We start from the raw sequence: 16,067 nt of genomic DNA, 5'->3' as shown, positions 1-16,067 counted from the left end.
CTGTGAAGAGAATAAATAAATATTTGAAGCAAAGGGAGAGGACAGGCCAGTGGGATTAGTTTAGGATTGTTGCAGCACATCATGCTGAATAGCCCACTCCTGTTCCTACATATCTACCTTTCAGCAGTCCCTATCTAGGTTCATATGAAGCATGGCCTCCTTTGGTGAAGTGCTGGAGAACTACTGGTGCTCGCTGAACATTACTCACTGTCAGTTACACCGCCCAGAAAATAAATGCAGGAACTTAGAAAAACAAGACTATAAACCAAATCATTTGAAGTAGAAAAGAAATGGAAATAGAGTGGGAAGCTGTTAGGGGTTTTGCAGTGGAATTCAGTCATTATGCCCTCATTTTACATCTCAGGATGGCAGGGTTCTAGGCTTCTAGGCCTGACATTCTCCTGCCAATTGTATTTCTTACTGTGACTTGCGTATCTATTTTTGAATGTGTGTGCATATGGACATATGACATTGACGGACAGGAAAAGCCAGCTGGTCAATCAAACCTTCCCCACACCATGATGGCCGGAGCATCATGACTAAACACGTCTTCTTCCGTCCCTCCCTCCCTCCCCCCCCCCCGCTCACAGCCATGTAATCTCCTGGGCGAGGAAAAATCCCAGGGTCAAAAAGGGAAAAAATACTCTGGAAAATTCCTTTCCGACATTGGTGATGGACCTTCTGTGATCTGTGCACAATACCACCTGGACCTTTTTCTCTCAGCCTCTTTCAGTGTTGTTCCCTGGAAATGATACGTGTATTCTGTGTTGGCTCTACCAACATGCGTGACGCTATGTTTATATAAATTAAATGCCATTTGCCAATGTGCAGACCATTCCCTTAGCGCATCTAAATCTTTTTGGATTTGATTGCACTCCTCTTAACCGTTGCAAATTTTGGTATCATCTGAAAACTTACTTGCCATATTCCCAGCAGCACTGTCCAGGTCATTAATAAAGACCATGAAGGGTGGGCTTAGGACCGATCCCTGGGGGACACCATGAGTAATGTTGCTCCAGGCTAAACCACATCCGTTAAATATAACTTTCTGACTGTGGGATTAGTGCCAATTCCTAATCCAGCGTTTCAAATTCCTACACATATTCTATCTTGTGAAGTAACCGAGTGTGAGGTACCTTATCAAAGGCTTTCTGAAAGTCTAGGTGGACAATATCTACCAGATTTCCATTAGTAACTTAACTTCCTCAAAGAACTCTATCAAATTTGTAAGGCACGACCTATTTGTTTGGAAGCAGGCCAGGTGTCATTGAGAAGCATGATGTTAAGAAATAAAAGGGGTGTAAGAATCCTTCACAATAGACCTTTTTAAGCCAATATTTAGGTGGATTGTAGTATTGGGAATCGCTTCCTTTGGTGCACCACATAACCTCTTCTAAATATATATCATTAGTGCAGACTTATTTTCTTTCCTTTTTGCCTTCTAATTGACTCAGTTATTCTAAGTCACACCTGTCCTAACCTCCAGATGTGCTAGAATGTCAGCAGGCCCTCCTGGTAGCACTCTCTCAAGAGAGGTGCAACTAAGATGCTGGATTATCCTAATTGCCCAGTCTATTCTCTCTGTAGGGAACAGAATGCTTTTTGAGCATGGGGGAAGGCTGAGATAACCCCAACTTGTGTCCCACTCCTCTGCACAAGTTTGCATTCTGACATGCTAAGATCCATTACTGTAATTCCTGCAGTTCGAAATGATTAAAAGCTTTGGACAGAGATGCAGCATTGTGGAGAGTGACTAATCAGGAGCAGATGCAGAGATGTAGGATCAAAAAATGCAGCGTCAGGATCTGGGAAGGACATTGTGAACTGGGACAAGGGTATACATGCAACCTAGAAAAGTAACAAAGGCTGCCACAGCCTTAAAGAAGCTAACCACATGGAAAAAGCCCTGTAGCCACATCCAACGTTGAATCGTCTTTTAAAAGATAAGTGGACAAATATTTGAAAAGGAAAAAGTTAACAAGATCCAGGGAATGGGATAAGTGGATCGATCTCTCTGAGCTGGCTCAAATCCAATGGACCGAATAGCCTCCTGTGCTATCCGAATCTGCGATTTGTTGGGCTCCAGCTGATGCTGTTCTTGAGCAACACATGAGCAGATGTGATTTCACAACTGACTTGGGGTTAAAATCGAACTTGTAACTCAAATGGGAGAAATTATATCGCTCACCTCAGCTTGTTTTAAAACCGATCAAGGCCTTCTAGTTTGGAGCTTGCCCTTTTCCCCTCCTCCAGCATGAGCCATGACTGGTCTTGACCTACTGAGGGAGATGCCACATGACTTGTAGCACACGTGACCATGTTCAAAGCTGAGCTATGGAGTGGTTCTGTGTGGTGCAAGATGTTGTTAGTTTGATGGGGGGCTGCTGAGATCTAGCTCCCTGCTGAATCTAAAACTAAAAGCACGTTGGATCCAGATGTTAACCATGTAAAATGTGGAATAGTTGACGTATAAAAATAACATTTTATTAGTGGTTGGTTCAGCAGAAGTACAAAAGAATAAAAAGAAAGAACTTGCATTTATATAGCACCTTTCACGACCTCAGGAGGTCCCAAGATACTTTACACCAATAAAATACGTTTAAAGTGTAGTCACTGTTATACTGTAGGAAATGTGGCAGCCAATTTGCGCAGGACAAGGTCCCACAAACATCAATGTGATCGTGATCAGATAATCTATTTTAGTGATGTTGGTTGAGGGATAAATATTGGCCCAGGACACGGAAAAAACTCCCTTGCTCTTCAAAATAGTTCCATGGGATTTTTTACATCCAATTGAGAGGGCAGATAAGGCCTTGTTTTAACGTCTCATCCAAAAGACGGCACATCCAACAGTGCAGCACTCCCTCAGCCCTCCACTGGAGTGTCAATCTGGATTTTGTGCTCAAGTTTCTGGAGAAGGACTTGAACCCACAATCTTCTGACTCAAAGGTGAGAGCGTTACTCACTGAGCCATGGCCACCTCCTGATTGGGAAGACTGAAATATATTTGGTCTTTTAATGTGGAAGAGGTGTAACTGAGAAAGCTGATTGTGTGTTGGCTGTTGTGCAGTGTGCCTTCCCCTGGTTGAAGAAGGCAGCCATCCTTGTGGGATAGTTGATGGTGAATTATACTTGGCGGAGAGCGCCAAAAGTGAAATACAGCAATTATTGTAGAAAGAGGATTGTGGCAGATCAACTTAATAACTTGTGAAGTTTTACCTCCTCTGTTTTCAACAGTTTTCTTTCGGTCAGTGCGGCATTTTGACTCTGTGGATCCTCAATTTACAATCCGTAGAAAAATGGAACAAATGAGAGAGGAAAAAGAACATATAGAACAACTCCGGGAGGTGAGGTGCTGCATCTAATAGTATTTTGGCTCAATATATGAAGGCACAGTTTAGGTAGATACTAAAATCTTAACATTGATTTATTTTTCATATCTGTGTTGTGTGCCAGCTTTGAAATGTAAAATATAGCTTAGCAGACTATTACCATCATATAATGCTGCAGAAAAGAAAATGCTTAAAACTTTTATACATAAACTAACTAGTCCCCTTATTTGCATTGGATGGTTCGACCATGCCAATAAGGCATTCATTTATTATTTGCCAAAATGTCGAGTTAGAGGACCCACAATCATATCTTGGGACAGTCGTGATACAGTTAAGTATCTATTAAGATTATCCGAGGCATGGGCAAAGTGTCTTTTTTTTGCCTATTTTCTCCCTTCTTTGAAAACAAATCTCAACAGTGAGTGTGGTCAGGTATTTGATTGTGGGGCATCGTAGGTGAGACAGACTCTGTTCTCACACGTACACCTACAGCAGGAATTGTTGAAGAGCATTCAGGAAAAGTGACCCTGGCTAACTTCCATAATCCATGGGGGTGAGGCTATTTGTAGTTGCCTTTGCCTGAGATTTAGCACCGAGCAGCGAAGCAGCTGGGCCCTTTAATCATTATGGCGCAGCTGCTCTAGCTAAGCTTGCTGACCCATGAGGAAGCTGCTAGCAACATAATTCCTTACAGATAAAATGCTAATCGGTCATGGTGAAATGCGAGGTGTGATATCTTCAGAATTGGGCTCTTTGGACATCTGAATAGAATTCTATGATACCCACTTGCATTAAATTAGAGCCAGGTATTTCCCACAAATATAACTGAATCTTGTTCAACAGAATATTGAAACAAGACTAAAGGTTAATCTGCCAGAAGAAATCGGAGCAGCCTTGATGGACGGAGTGGTTCTGTGTCATTTAGTCAATCACATCCGCCCGCGATCAGTACTCAGTATACACGTACCATCACCGGCAGTGGTAAGTCTTGCACTTCGAGTAAGGGAACAGCCACTTGTCTTTGGGTTGAGGTCTTTGTTGCATGCAGCACTGTAAGATCATGGTCTGCAACAACTGACCAGCAGGTAAACTGCTTCTTATTAATGTCTTCCTCCTGTCTAATGAAAGATCAAACCATATGGAATAATGGAAATCCTGACTCGGTTGTCCACTTTTTTTGTCTTTACTTGTGTTTCCTGTGCCATATACCATTCTTTGCCAAAATAAGGAGTTGATGGTTTTTTAGGAATATAGGAATTACTGGACAAAAAAAGACCAATTTAGTTCTCCTAACTTCCTGGTAGGCACATGATACAACCATAATGGAGTTGTTGACAAATCATAGTAATCAATCTTTATCAATTAGTCTACAATAATCCCAGACATGACCAGAAGAAACCCCCAGTGGTTGTGAGCTTTGGGAACCATAGGTCCAAAGTCACCTGTTCTTCCCAAGCATGCTACACTTGGCATAGGTCGTCTCCAATTACTCATATGCAGTATCCCCAAATGTTTTCCTGGGATTCTCAACAGAACCAGTCGGAGAGTGACCCAGTTTGGTTCATCATCTCCCGTGGGCCTGTGGAGGAGAGCATCACCATCACTCCGCACCAACCTGGATAATGTAGCTAAGATTAGGAACTCACTTTACGTAAAACCACATCAGCAGTTTACTGGTGCAAATCTGTACACATATTCCTGATCTCAGCTGTGAAGAAAGAACCTTCATTTTATATAGTGCCTTTGCCATCCTTGGGACGTCCCACTCTGCTCCACAGACAATATATTATTTTCGAAAGATAGTCACTGTTGTTTTGTGAGTAATTCGCACACTGCAAGATCCCACAAACAACAATGAGATGACCAGCTAATCTGCTTTGCTATTGGTTGAGGGAGGAGTTTGAGCCAGGATACCATAGAATCTCTCTGTTCTTTAAGTAGTGCCATGGGATATTTTCTGTCCATCTGACTAAGCAGATGGGGCCTCCGTGCAACGTCTCATCCGGAAGACAGCACGCCAGACAGTGCTGCGGTCCCACAGTACTCATCATCTTGAAATCGAGGACTTGCTTCCACTCTCAAAATGATTTCTTAGGTGACTGAACAGTCCAATACGGGAATTACAGACTCTGTCACAGGTGGGACACACAGTCGTTGAAGGAAAGGGTGGGTGGGACTGGTTTACCGCACGCTCCTTCTGTTGCCTGCGCTTGTTTTCTGCATGCTCTCGCCGATGAGACTCGAGGTGCTCAGCGCCCTCCCGGATGCACTTCCTCCACTTAGGGCGGTCTTTGGCCAGGGACTCCCAGGTGTCAGTGGGGATGTTGCACTTTATCAGGGAGGCTTTGAGGGTGTCCTTGAAACGTTTCCTCTGCCCACCTTGGGTTCGCTTGCCATGTAGGAGTTCCGAGTAGAGCGCTTGCTTTGGGAATCTTGTGTCAGGCATGCGAACAATGTGGCCCGCTGGTCGAGTGTGGTCAGTGCTTTGATGCTGGGGATTTTGGCCTGGTCGAGATCGCTAACGTTGGTGCGTCTGTCCACCCAGGGGATTTGCAGGATCTTGCGGAGACATTGTTGGTGGTATTTCTCCAACGATTTGAGGTTTCTGCTGTATATGGTCCACGTCTCTGAGCAATACAGGAGGGTGGGTATCCCTCAGTACTACAATGAAGTGTCAGCCTAGATTGTGTGCTCAAATCCTGCAGTGGGGTTTGAACCCACAACCTTCTGGGTAAGAGTATTACTACAGAGCTAAGCTCACAGACACACAGACGTGGGGGGAAGGACAACCAAAACCAAGTGCTCCCCCACAAGAAGGATAGGAATATCAAAAAGATTGTCTCCTTGGACACTCTCGCTCAACTCTTTGTGCCCAGAGGGCAAGAGCGAACTTCCCAGAGTTCTGTGAGAGGTTTGGCTGCCGACATCCTGGGCCAGATATGTTAGACAGCATGGGGACATAATGCATAGTCAAGGGGCCCACCTTACTAGAACAAAGAAGTCACCCTAATTTTGTAAGTATAAATGGTTCCAAACTGTAGATTTCTGAAGTGATCAATATATTGTACGATCTGAGTAAATACTTTTGAAAATGCATACTTTAAAAAGGCCGTGTATTTGTCTTACAGCCTAAACTGAGCATGGCAAAATGCAGAAGAAATGTGGAAAACTTTCTAGAAGCTTGCAGGAAAATGGGAGTAGCTGAGGTAATTTCATCAATTATTTTTAATTCAATATCTTTTCTTGGATTTAAGGTTGGGATGAAAACAGGCAAATACTCGACATGTTTGAAAAAGAAACTTGAAGGATGCCAACATTTTGAAAGGGGAAATGGAACCTCTGGGACTCTTCACATTGTCACCAGGTTAAATGGGAAAATTAACAGTGCAATCATTGGTATTATCAGATAGAAAGTTCTCAAGTGACTCAAACAGAGTAAGTGCCCTCGCTTCATTCCAGCCCAACTTGGAATATACTCTGAAGAGAGAGCTGTAAATCTTCAGTGGTTTCATTTCATAAGTCATGACATTGCTGTTACTGGCACATGTTAACTACTAATCTGTGAGACTTGGAGCTCACAGATTTGTTAAAGAGAAGTGCTGTGCAAACATGTTCCACAATACAAACGGTATTGGATTAAGTCGCTACTATGTTGAACCGAGATACAGGATTTGCAATCGTCTCCACTAAATTTTCATTTTCTTCTTCATTTTTTTAATGAAGGGAATCAAGAGGTATGGGGATAGTGGAGTTGAGGCAGAAGATCTTATTGAATGGTGGAGCAGGCTCGGGGCACTGTATGGCCTACTCCTGCTCCTATTTCTTATGTCCTTATGACCCCTCAACTGGAAATGAATAAAATAATGTTGAAAATGGGGTTGCTGGGAGGAGCCATATTCCCAAGCCCAGTTGCCATGTTAACCGTTTCCTGTATTTGTTAGGCTTATTGTTTGAGTTCTTTAGATCAGGGTTTGTTCATTAGAACAGTTGGTTTTGGAAGCGTTGGTCTTCACATCTAAGGAGCTATCAGGTTGGAGTTCTAAGTCTTTCTAACCTGAGAGTGAGCTAACTATGGGACACTCTCCATAGGTTTAGTTGCAGCTTCATGAGACAGAGAAGCGAATCATGGGTATTGTGGAATCCGTTCAGTGGTTTTGACATTCTGACAACTATGATCAAAATAAACTGCTTATAATCAAAATGGGAATACTGGGCCATATCACAAAGATTTCGAAGAATTAGTAGTTCCTTGTTTCTTTACCTTCCTCTGCCATTTTCGCTTCTGCTCTGCTTTCTTGAAGGTATGGTTCCATAGATGTCGGCCATCCTTCACCCCTTTGCCAAAGTGACCATTATTCAGATGTCAGCCTTCACAGCAAATGTCAGCAGCCTATTTTACAACACAGCTATGCTCCGTTTGGTCTCCACTCGGGTCCACAAATACTTCCAGCAAGGATTACTGGATAATGGTCAGAAGCTGCAACACTGCCTTATCTTCCCCTCTGCCATGTCTCATCTAGTGTTAGCTTTTTAAAAAAAATTCTCGGGATGTGGACGTCTCTGGCAAAGTCGGCATTTATTGACTATCCCGAGTTGCCCTATACTTGAACCGCTGCAGTCCATGTGGTAAAGGTGCTCCCACAGTGCTATTTGGTAGGGAGTTCCAGGATTCTGACCCAGAAACAATGAAGGAATAGCGATATATCTCCAAGTCAGTATCATGCGTGACTTGGAGATGATGGTGTTCCCATGCACCATTTCTTCTAGTTGGTGGAGGTTGTGGGTTTGGGAGATGCTGCTGAAGAAGCCTTGGTGAGTTGCCGCAGTGCATCCTGTAGATAGTACACACTGAAACCACAATACCCCGGTGGTGGAGGGAGTGGATGTTCATCCACATTTGGAGAAATTCGAGAAATACATGTGCAACAGACTCAGCGATCTGATCCAAATCAGAAAGAAGATGCTAATGTTCCATCCTCGGGTCCTGCTATTGCACAAGCAGATATAGGCCAGCTGACTCCTGTAAGAAAAAGCTGCTGAGACCATTTAAGGGAGTGTCTGATGCCACAGAACCTAAGACAGTATCTACAATAGATCCAAATGCATAAAACTCTCCCTTACCCAGAAACTGAGGCCAACTATAGTCACCCTACTGCCATCCTGGCTGACAGCCTGAACGCAGACCATACTGGGACTGGCCTTCCTCTGTATGATTTAGCTTGTTATTGTATAACTCATTGAGCCACTGGGGGTGCACTACTCTTTCTGAACAGATTAGGATGTGTTACTTTGTAAAATCTATTTGTGATGTGAACTTGTGGTAACACCAAGGGCCAGACTATTCATGTTGTTGGATGGTTTTATTCTTCAGGATTATCGATAAAAAATAAAGTCAACCCAGCTGTCACAATTTCATTCCATGCAGAGTTGCACCTCATATCAATCTAGTAATTATATTTGCCATATTGAACCGTTAAGCATCGTATTGATTTGGGGCAGGAGCTGTAATTGATTGCTCCCCATCCCCATGGTGATGGAAAGTGGAATTCTGTTTCATATTATAACACTTCCTTCCATGAAATTGTAGCAAAGCCAGAGCTTTTAAAATGGCAGCCATGGTTGCTGCTTTTTTAATTCATTCTCTAGATGTCAGCCTCACTGGGATGGTCAGCATTTATTGCCCATCCCTATTTGTCTTGGGTACGTGGTTACAACTGAGTGGCATGCTAAGCCACTTGAAAGGATAGTTAAGAGTCAACCATGTTGGTGTAGGACTGGAGTCACATGTAGGGCAGACTGCGTAAGGACGGCAGGTTTCCTTCCTAAAGATTCTGCTAAGTTTTCCTTTGAAATCATGGATAACTAACAAATTCCCCAGTTAAAAATTGGGAAGACCAATGCCATTGCTTCAGTTCTCATCACAGACTGTGCTCCCTTGCCAATGACTCCATCCCCCTTCCCCCACCACTTGCTCAGCTGAACCAGACCGTGCAGAATCTCGCCAGTCAAACCCCTGAGCTAAGCTGCAAATCCCACCTCCGCTCCATTACCAAGACTTATTTCTACCGTTATAACATTCCCCACCTCTGCCCTATGCCACTGAAACTCTTGCCTGTGCTTTTATCACTTTGAGTTCTGGATTATCTTCCCTCCTACCCTTCTTCACCCTCCATAAATTCCAAATGCTGCCACCCATTTTCCGTTCAGCACTAAATCCCACTCCTCCATTCCACACCATCCGCCATCCTCATTGATGTACATTGAATGTGTTGGGGGACTGGGAGACAATGTAAAACCCTCTCTTCAAATCCCTCCATAGCCATTACCCACCCTATCGCTGCAAGCTCCTTACGGTCCTTCAACTCTGACCTTTTGAGTCTCCTGCTCCTTCCCTTTTGCGCACCATTGGTGACAGAGCCTTCAGCTGACTCATCCTGACTCTCTGGAACTCCCTTCCTGAACTCCTTCAGCTCTCCTTACCTCACACCACCTTTAAAATCCATTCCCTTATCTATTAATTTTACCCCTTCTGTAACGTGCCTTGCAATGTTTTCTATGTTAAAGGCTCTAAATGGATGTTAGGTCATGTGCATATATACTCTCGTCTGGAAGCAATATATTTAATTTTCTGCAGTCTGTGGGACATTTGATGGCATGCGATAGTTGATGGTTATTGTTTCACAAAGAGGACTGTGATACCCGTGTAAAATTCAAATGGGCTTTGCCTCGAGCTTGATATCAACAAGTCATTGGACAGCCAGGAGAGTTGTTTCCATTTCCGAGTCACTCGGATGATAGAAATAATTAATATTGGATGCCTGCCTTTTGAGAAAGGGATTGGCGTTTCTTCAAGGAAACGTGCTTAGTGAGGGAAAGAGTTTTGATCTGAAATGTGAGAAGCCAGGTATAACGACCTGGAATGGTGGCGTTACAGGACTGAACATTGGTGGTGGGGACTAATTAATATTAGCCCCGTGCTTAACTCACAATTCAACGCCGTTCTGGTGGCGTTCGTCCCGGCAGGAGGCCCCGATGTAGCGTGGCCAAAGCTGGAACAGCCTCTCTTCCCTTTTGTTTCTTTTTGAACTATTAATTCTACTGCATTTTCCATCTGAGCACCCCCCCCCCCCCCCCCCAATTTAATAGTTTAAAGTCCTTGTGACCACCCTATTTATCCTTTCCGCTAGGAACCTGATACCAGCCCAATTCAGGAGGATCCATTTCATGGGATACTGGTGTCAATGTCCCATAAAATGGAACCCCTCTTTCCCACTCCTTAAGCCACATGTTCACCTCCCTAATCTGCATATCCCTACGCCAATTTGCATGTGGCTCAGGTAATAATCCAGTGATTATAAGTCTTGAGGTCCTGTTCTTTAATTTAGCCGCTAGTACTCCCCAAACAGGACCTCTTGCCTACTCTTCCCCGTGTTGTTAGTCCCAAATGTACTACAACGACTGGATCCCCTCTCTCCCTCACCAATATCCTTTCAAGCCGTTGGAGATGTCCCTCACCCTGGCACCAGATCGGCAACATACCAAGTGGGACTCTCAATCTTCCTTACAAAGGATGCTATCTATCCCCCTAATTATTGAATCCCCCACAATTACCACATTACGCTTCCCCTGCTTCTCCTCCCCCCTTTGCCTCCTGCTCCAAAACGCCACCGTCCACATTCTGCCTGTCCTTCCGACAGTCTTTATCCTTATCTTCACAGGTAGCCAGTACATTGTACCTGTTGAATCGGATCAGTTTCTGCGGATCCTTGTTCTCCATCTCTCCCAGGTGCCCCTTACTCTGCACACTATTGGTCACACCAACCCCATTCTGAACCTGCATCTCTCCACGAGGTGTGACTGAAGTCTGGAGAAAACTGTCCAGATCCTGCTCCCCCTCCCTTACGTGTCGGAGTGTCTCCAACTCTCACTCCAGCTGAAAGATTCTGAGCCGGAGAGATTCGAGACAGGGACATCTCCTGCGGATGTGTTCACTTGGGATAGTCTCGCTGCCCACAAACTCCCACATACTGCAGTCCAGACACACAGCCTGCTCTGTCCTGTCCTGTCCTGTCTTAGTCTAGATAATTTATATCTACATAGCTTTTTTTTTACACTTGCACTAAGTACTAAAACACTGGAAACATTTTAAATGCCTCAATTTATTAGATTACTATCTAAACTTACCAAAAATAAACTTAAAACCTGTCTGTTTTCTGATACGGACAAAAACACTACTCACCAGTCAGCTCCTTCCCTTGTGCTGACAACACTTTGGGCTCGAAATTTGGGTTTTTTTGCGAGAATGCTATTTTTTCGCCAAAATTTAGTGTTTTCGCCTCACTACCGTTGGTAGGCCGGATATTTAATCTTTAATTTACGCAGCGGTAAAAATCAGTGTTGCACGAGGATTTGCGGCGCAAACCGTGAATTTCGGTAACTTTAGTCCGAGACCAATAGCACTGTGAGAGAGGCGTTGTGAGGGGGGAAAAACACGCCCCAAAAAATTCACAAAAGCCTTACCTACTAAATCACTGAAAAAGAATTTAAAAATAAAAACTTTAACTTAACTTTTTTGTAGGTCTTCATACTTACCGCTGCTGGCAGGGTTGCAACGCAGGTTTTTCCCTGTCGGTATTCTGGACACAGAATACGGGTGGGGAGAGAGCCAAATTTCAGGCGAAAAATGCTATTTTGGGTCTTGCACAGCGGCGCTCCTCTCCCCAGTGGTACGTGGAAAGCGCCGCCGCAAAACATCACTGAATTTCCTGCTGATCGGTGAATATGGTGAAATATCGCCAAAAACCAGGTCGCAAAATTGGCACATTTCTAGCTCTTTAGGTGTTCTTCCCTCCCTCCCTGACACTCGCGCTCCCTCAACTCTGAACTCTGAACCTTGAACATAAAACCCTCGGATTTTGCTGCTTCTCCCGTCCTCGGGTTCTGTGGTTCCACTCCTCCTTTTGAGTTGGACGTGAGAAACCGCCTTCCTCCTCTCCACCGAATTCCTAATTTCACCAAATTCGGCCCCTCTAATGCAATTCACCCAGCTCTGTCTCCAATGTCTGTGCTCAAGCTCCTTTACCATCCAAGGGCTTACAAGCATCCAGAAGCGCTCCCTGCACATGTAAAAAACTTTTTAACGTGTATTGCACCAAGCCACTACTTCAATAATACAAAAAGCTTAAAGGCAAACTTACCTGAAAGATGTGTATGTTGCTTTAAGAAGTGCTGACAGCGTCTCTGTCAAACTGCTGCACGCTGGGTTTTCATGGCGAGCTTAGGATCCAGCTGTTGAACTCAGTGCTAAAGTTGAAGTTTGCTGAAGTGACACTAAGTTTCCGACTGATGCCGTCCTTTATTTTACATTTCCAGGGCCAGCGCTGCTGTCGGCAGCGCTAAGGCCCTGACTAAAATGGCAGCCGCCAAATCCCACACCAGAGAAGGGTGCTAGAGTGGTGGCTGCCATTTTTTGACTGGATCGCAGCGGTAAGTGGCCCAATTTCTAGGCCTAAGAATTTTGAAAAGCTTTACGATTTTGGTCTTAGAAAATGGTTTGAAGTTTCAGAGAAAATTAATTACCATATTGCTATTTTAATGCTGATTTATTTGTTTTTTTTGTGTTATTTTATGTCTTACAATGAGACAAATTTGTAGTTTAGCCTGAAATGCATGGTCTGTTAATATTTCTGCCAATTAGAGAGGTCAAATATATACAGTGGGCAACCCTACTGATGGCAGTATAATTCATCAGTGAAAGGCTATATTGTAAGCCCCGAGGCTATGACATTCACTGCACATGTAAGGTTAAGATTTAAGTAGTGTTGGGAGGTGTGGGCATGCTTATAGAAGGTGGCTTTTGCAGTGAGCACAAGTGAAGTTACATGTCAAGAGGGCCTGAATTCTAACACACCCGGCTATTCCCAAACACTTCCTGGATGAAGTAATGTATTTTCACTTGGCTCTGAAGGGTTGATCTGATCGAAATGTTTAAAATATTAAAAGGATTCGATTGGATAGATACAGAGAAATTATTTCCTCCGATGGGGGAATCAAGAACAAGAGGACACAATCTAAAATCTTGTCGTTTGCAAGAACTTCTGATTACTTTATCCATTTATAACTTTCTTTGTCTATATTTATAATGTAAACTGTTAAACTGTCACGCTGTAATTCCAGCCTCCTACCTTTGGAGGCGATGCAGCAACAGTGCGTGACAAGTTTACATGAGCAGTTTCCATTAGAAATGTGGACAGAGAAATTTTAATGGAAATACAAAAATAAAGACAAAATAGATTACTTTATATGGGAACTGAATTCCAGCTTCACGTCCTGGTCCAATTATCCCCACCTAACCCTGCTTCACCGGAAGGCTATGCTTGATCATAACTCCTTGTGTGCAACACTACAGGAGATAGACCAATATATTTAATTACACCAAAGTTTTAGTTCACCAAATTTGAGATCAAGAAGTTGGAGGTATCTCGGACTTTTTATGCCCGATAGATCCCATTTCTGTTATAGGATCCTTTTTTCTCGATAGATCCGAGCGAGTAGAGGGAGGCTTTTGGCTCTCTAATATTCCAAGGTTATCACCGGGTACTCTTCCATTGGACAGTGTGTCAGCTTTCTGTCTGTGTACATCGAAACCCAACTCGTGTAAATACTCTACACACGAAAATGTACATTTAAATTTGTGTGGTTTATTTTTTGAAGATTCAGACCAAAGCTGTTTCTGGCCCCCATAACATCCTCGGCTCATTTCAGGTTTTGAGTTTACGTAAAACTTTTGATCTCCGTATATTTGTTGAAGGGAACTATGCCATTTCACTTTGAAGAAAGCTGCTTTCATCCAGTGCGACTGATTCAAGTCTTTGTGGTCTTGCATATTACAGGAATAAAATGCCAATGAGTTAACAATCTGTATCTTCCATTTTTTGATGAGCTAATTAAGTGTTACAATTTATAATGACTTGGGTGGAATAGCTGCCCTGTAACTCCCTCTAAAGCCATGTGTTGTTGTATTTTAAGACATGAAGTGAATTGATCGTGATCACAGGGTGTCTTAAATAGAACATCAAGCACAGCTATGTTTTTTGAGTTTTTCTTTTCTTTTCCTAAACAAAAATTTTCCAAAAAGGGATTTACTCTATTTCCTTCTGTACATTTCATTATGTCCTATAATAAAGTGAAACAGCTAGAAATCAAATTGTTTTAAAATCTAGCAGCGCTTTCAGCTTTGGGGGGTGCTGCTCTGGGACTGTGGCAGCTCTCTGGCACAATGTGAGGCCCTTATAGCAGACTCTGTGTAGATCCAATGCGTCCAAGTGTTATTTTAATTGGACAACTCAGGCCTGGCTGTTTTGAAAGTATGACTTCAAAATGGGTCCAGACCTAGATAGGCCAGGTGCAGTTTATCCTAACATTAATAATTCTATCCTGGTAAACTAATCCTCTATCTGTTTGATTCTGTGTGTCCTATTTAACTGATTCATTGTTCAAAGCGTATCTGCTATAAACAGGGTCCACTATACCTCACTCACGTGGTCACTCTTCATCTGTTGGCCTCAGCAGTGAGCAGAGAGAATAAGAGACAAAGTGGGAATTTGTACAGACTTTGAAAAGGCTGAATAGGTAGCGAAGGCTGAGAGGATTAAGAAATGATTGGCAAATATGAAGGGAAAGGAAACTCGAGGAGCGAGTGTAGAGAACGGTCCCCAGTTTAATGGCTGCTGCAGTGGAGCTGATACTGAATGGTTGTGAGGGGCTCGGCCTTATTTGCCACTCCACACGCTATCACCATAAACATGCCAGAAAGAGGATGGAGATGGACTTGAGGCTGCAGCTGAATGGTTCTGTCACTGGTTGTGCCAGCCCTATGGTGCCTGCTAGCAGCAGGTATCCTTACAGCAGATGGCACAGCTCTGTACCTCGCTCTCGGATGACCCAAACCAAATCTACCAGAATGATACCAAGGCTTAAAGGGTTACATTATGAGGACAGCTTACATAAACTTGGCTTGTATTTCCTTGCGTTTAGAAGATTCAGGGGTGATCAGATTGAGGTATTTAAAATTGATAAAGGATTCAATAGGGCAGATACAGAGAAACTATTTCTTCTGGAGGGGGGTGATCAGCACAAGGGGACATAATCTTAAAATTAGAGGTAGGCCATTTATTCATGAATTCAGAAAGCACTTTTTCACGCAAAGGGTAGTGGAATTCTGGAACTGTGGATGCTGGATCAATTGAAATTTTCAGAACTGAGATCGATAGATTTTTGTTAGGTAAGGGTATCGGGCATATGGTGCTAAGGTGGGTAAATGGAGTTGAGGTACAGATTAACTGGTGGAACAGGCTCTAGGGGCTGAACGATCTACTCCTATTCCTATGTTATTTGAATATTATTATGAAGCTCCTACCTGTTCCGAGCAGAAGCTTCTGGAGCCTACCCACCTGAAACCTGGCAGAATCATTTCTGTTTCATGTAAACTAGCTTAGATCAATCTTTTTAAAATACATAGCTTTAACCACAACTACTGCTCCCTTGAAGCCCACTGCCCAACTTGGAGAGTGGAGTAGTATTGAAGAAGCTGGCCTCTGATTGGATGAAAACAGGTCCCAACTGTTCCAGGTGAATCCAAGTCAAACCCGTAAGGCAATTTTTAGTTGTTAAATGGGAACACGTTATCCCTGGACAAGTTGTCTTATCCATAGCACCAATGGTGCAGTGCCAGCA

At 43.4% G+C, this 16,067-nt stretch overlaps 1 protein-coding gene across 9 annotated transcripts in view; it reads left to right on the top strand.

Moving 5' to 3' along the window:
- Positions 1-16,067, top strand: part of lrch1 (leucine-rich repeats and calponin homology (CH) domain containing 1) — a 229,371-nt gene that overhangs the window by 205,231 nt on the left and 8,073 nt on the right. For all 9 annotated transcript variants that reach the window (XR_011595900.1, XR_011595903.1, XR_011595901.1 and 6 more), the window contains 3 exons: positions 3,238-3,347; positions 4,176-4,313; positions 6,461-6,538. Coding sequence is in view for 2 of the 9 variants with exons in the window: in XM_070894070.1 (XP_070750171.1) it covers positions 3,238-3,347; positions 4,176-4,313; positions 6,461-6,538 (326 nt within the window). In the remaining 7 variants the exon portion in view is untranslated. The remainder of the gene's footprint in view (positions 1-3,237; positions 3,348-4,175; positions 4,314-6,460; positions 6,539-16,067) is intronic.

The sequence above is a fragment of the Pristiophorus japonicus genome, chromosome 11 (assembly GCF_044704955.1).
Source record: "Pristiophorus japonicus isolate sPriJap1 chromosome 11, sPriJap1.hap1, whole genome shotgun sequence".
Taxonomy (NCBI): Eukaryota; Metazoa; Chordata; class Chondrichthyes; family Pristiophoridae; genus Pristiophorus; species Pristiophorus japonicus.
The sequence above is the reverse complement of the archived record's forward strand: the minus strand, read 5'-3'. Positions and strand labels throughout refer to the sequence as shown.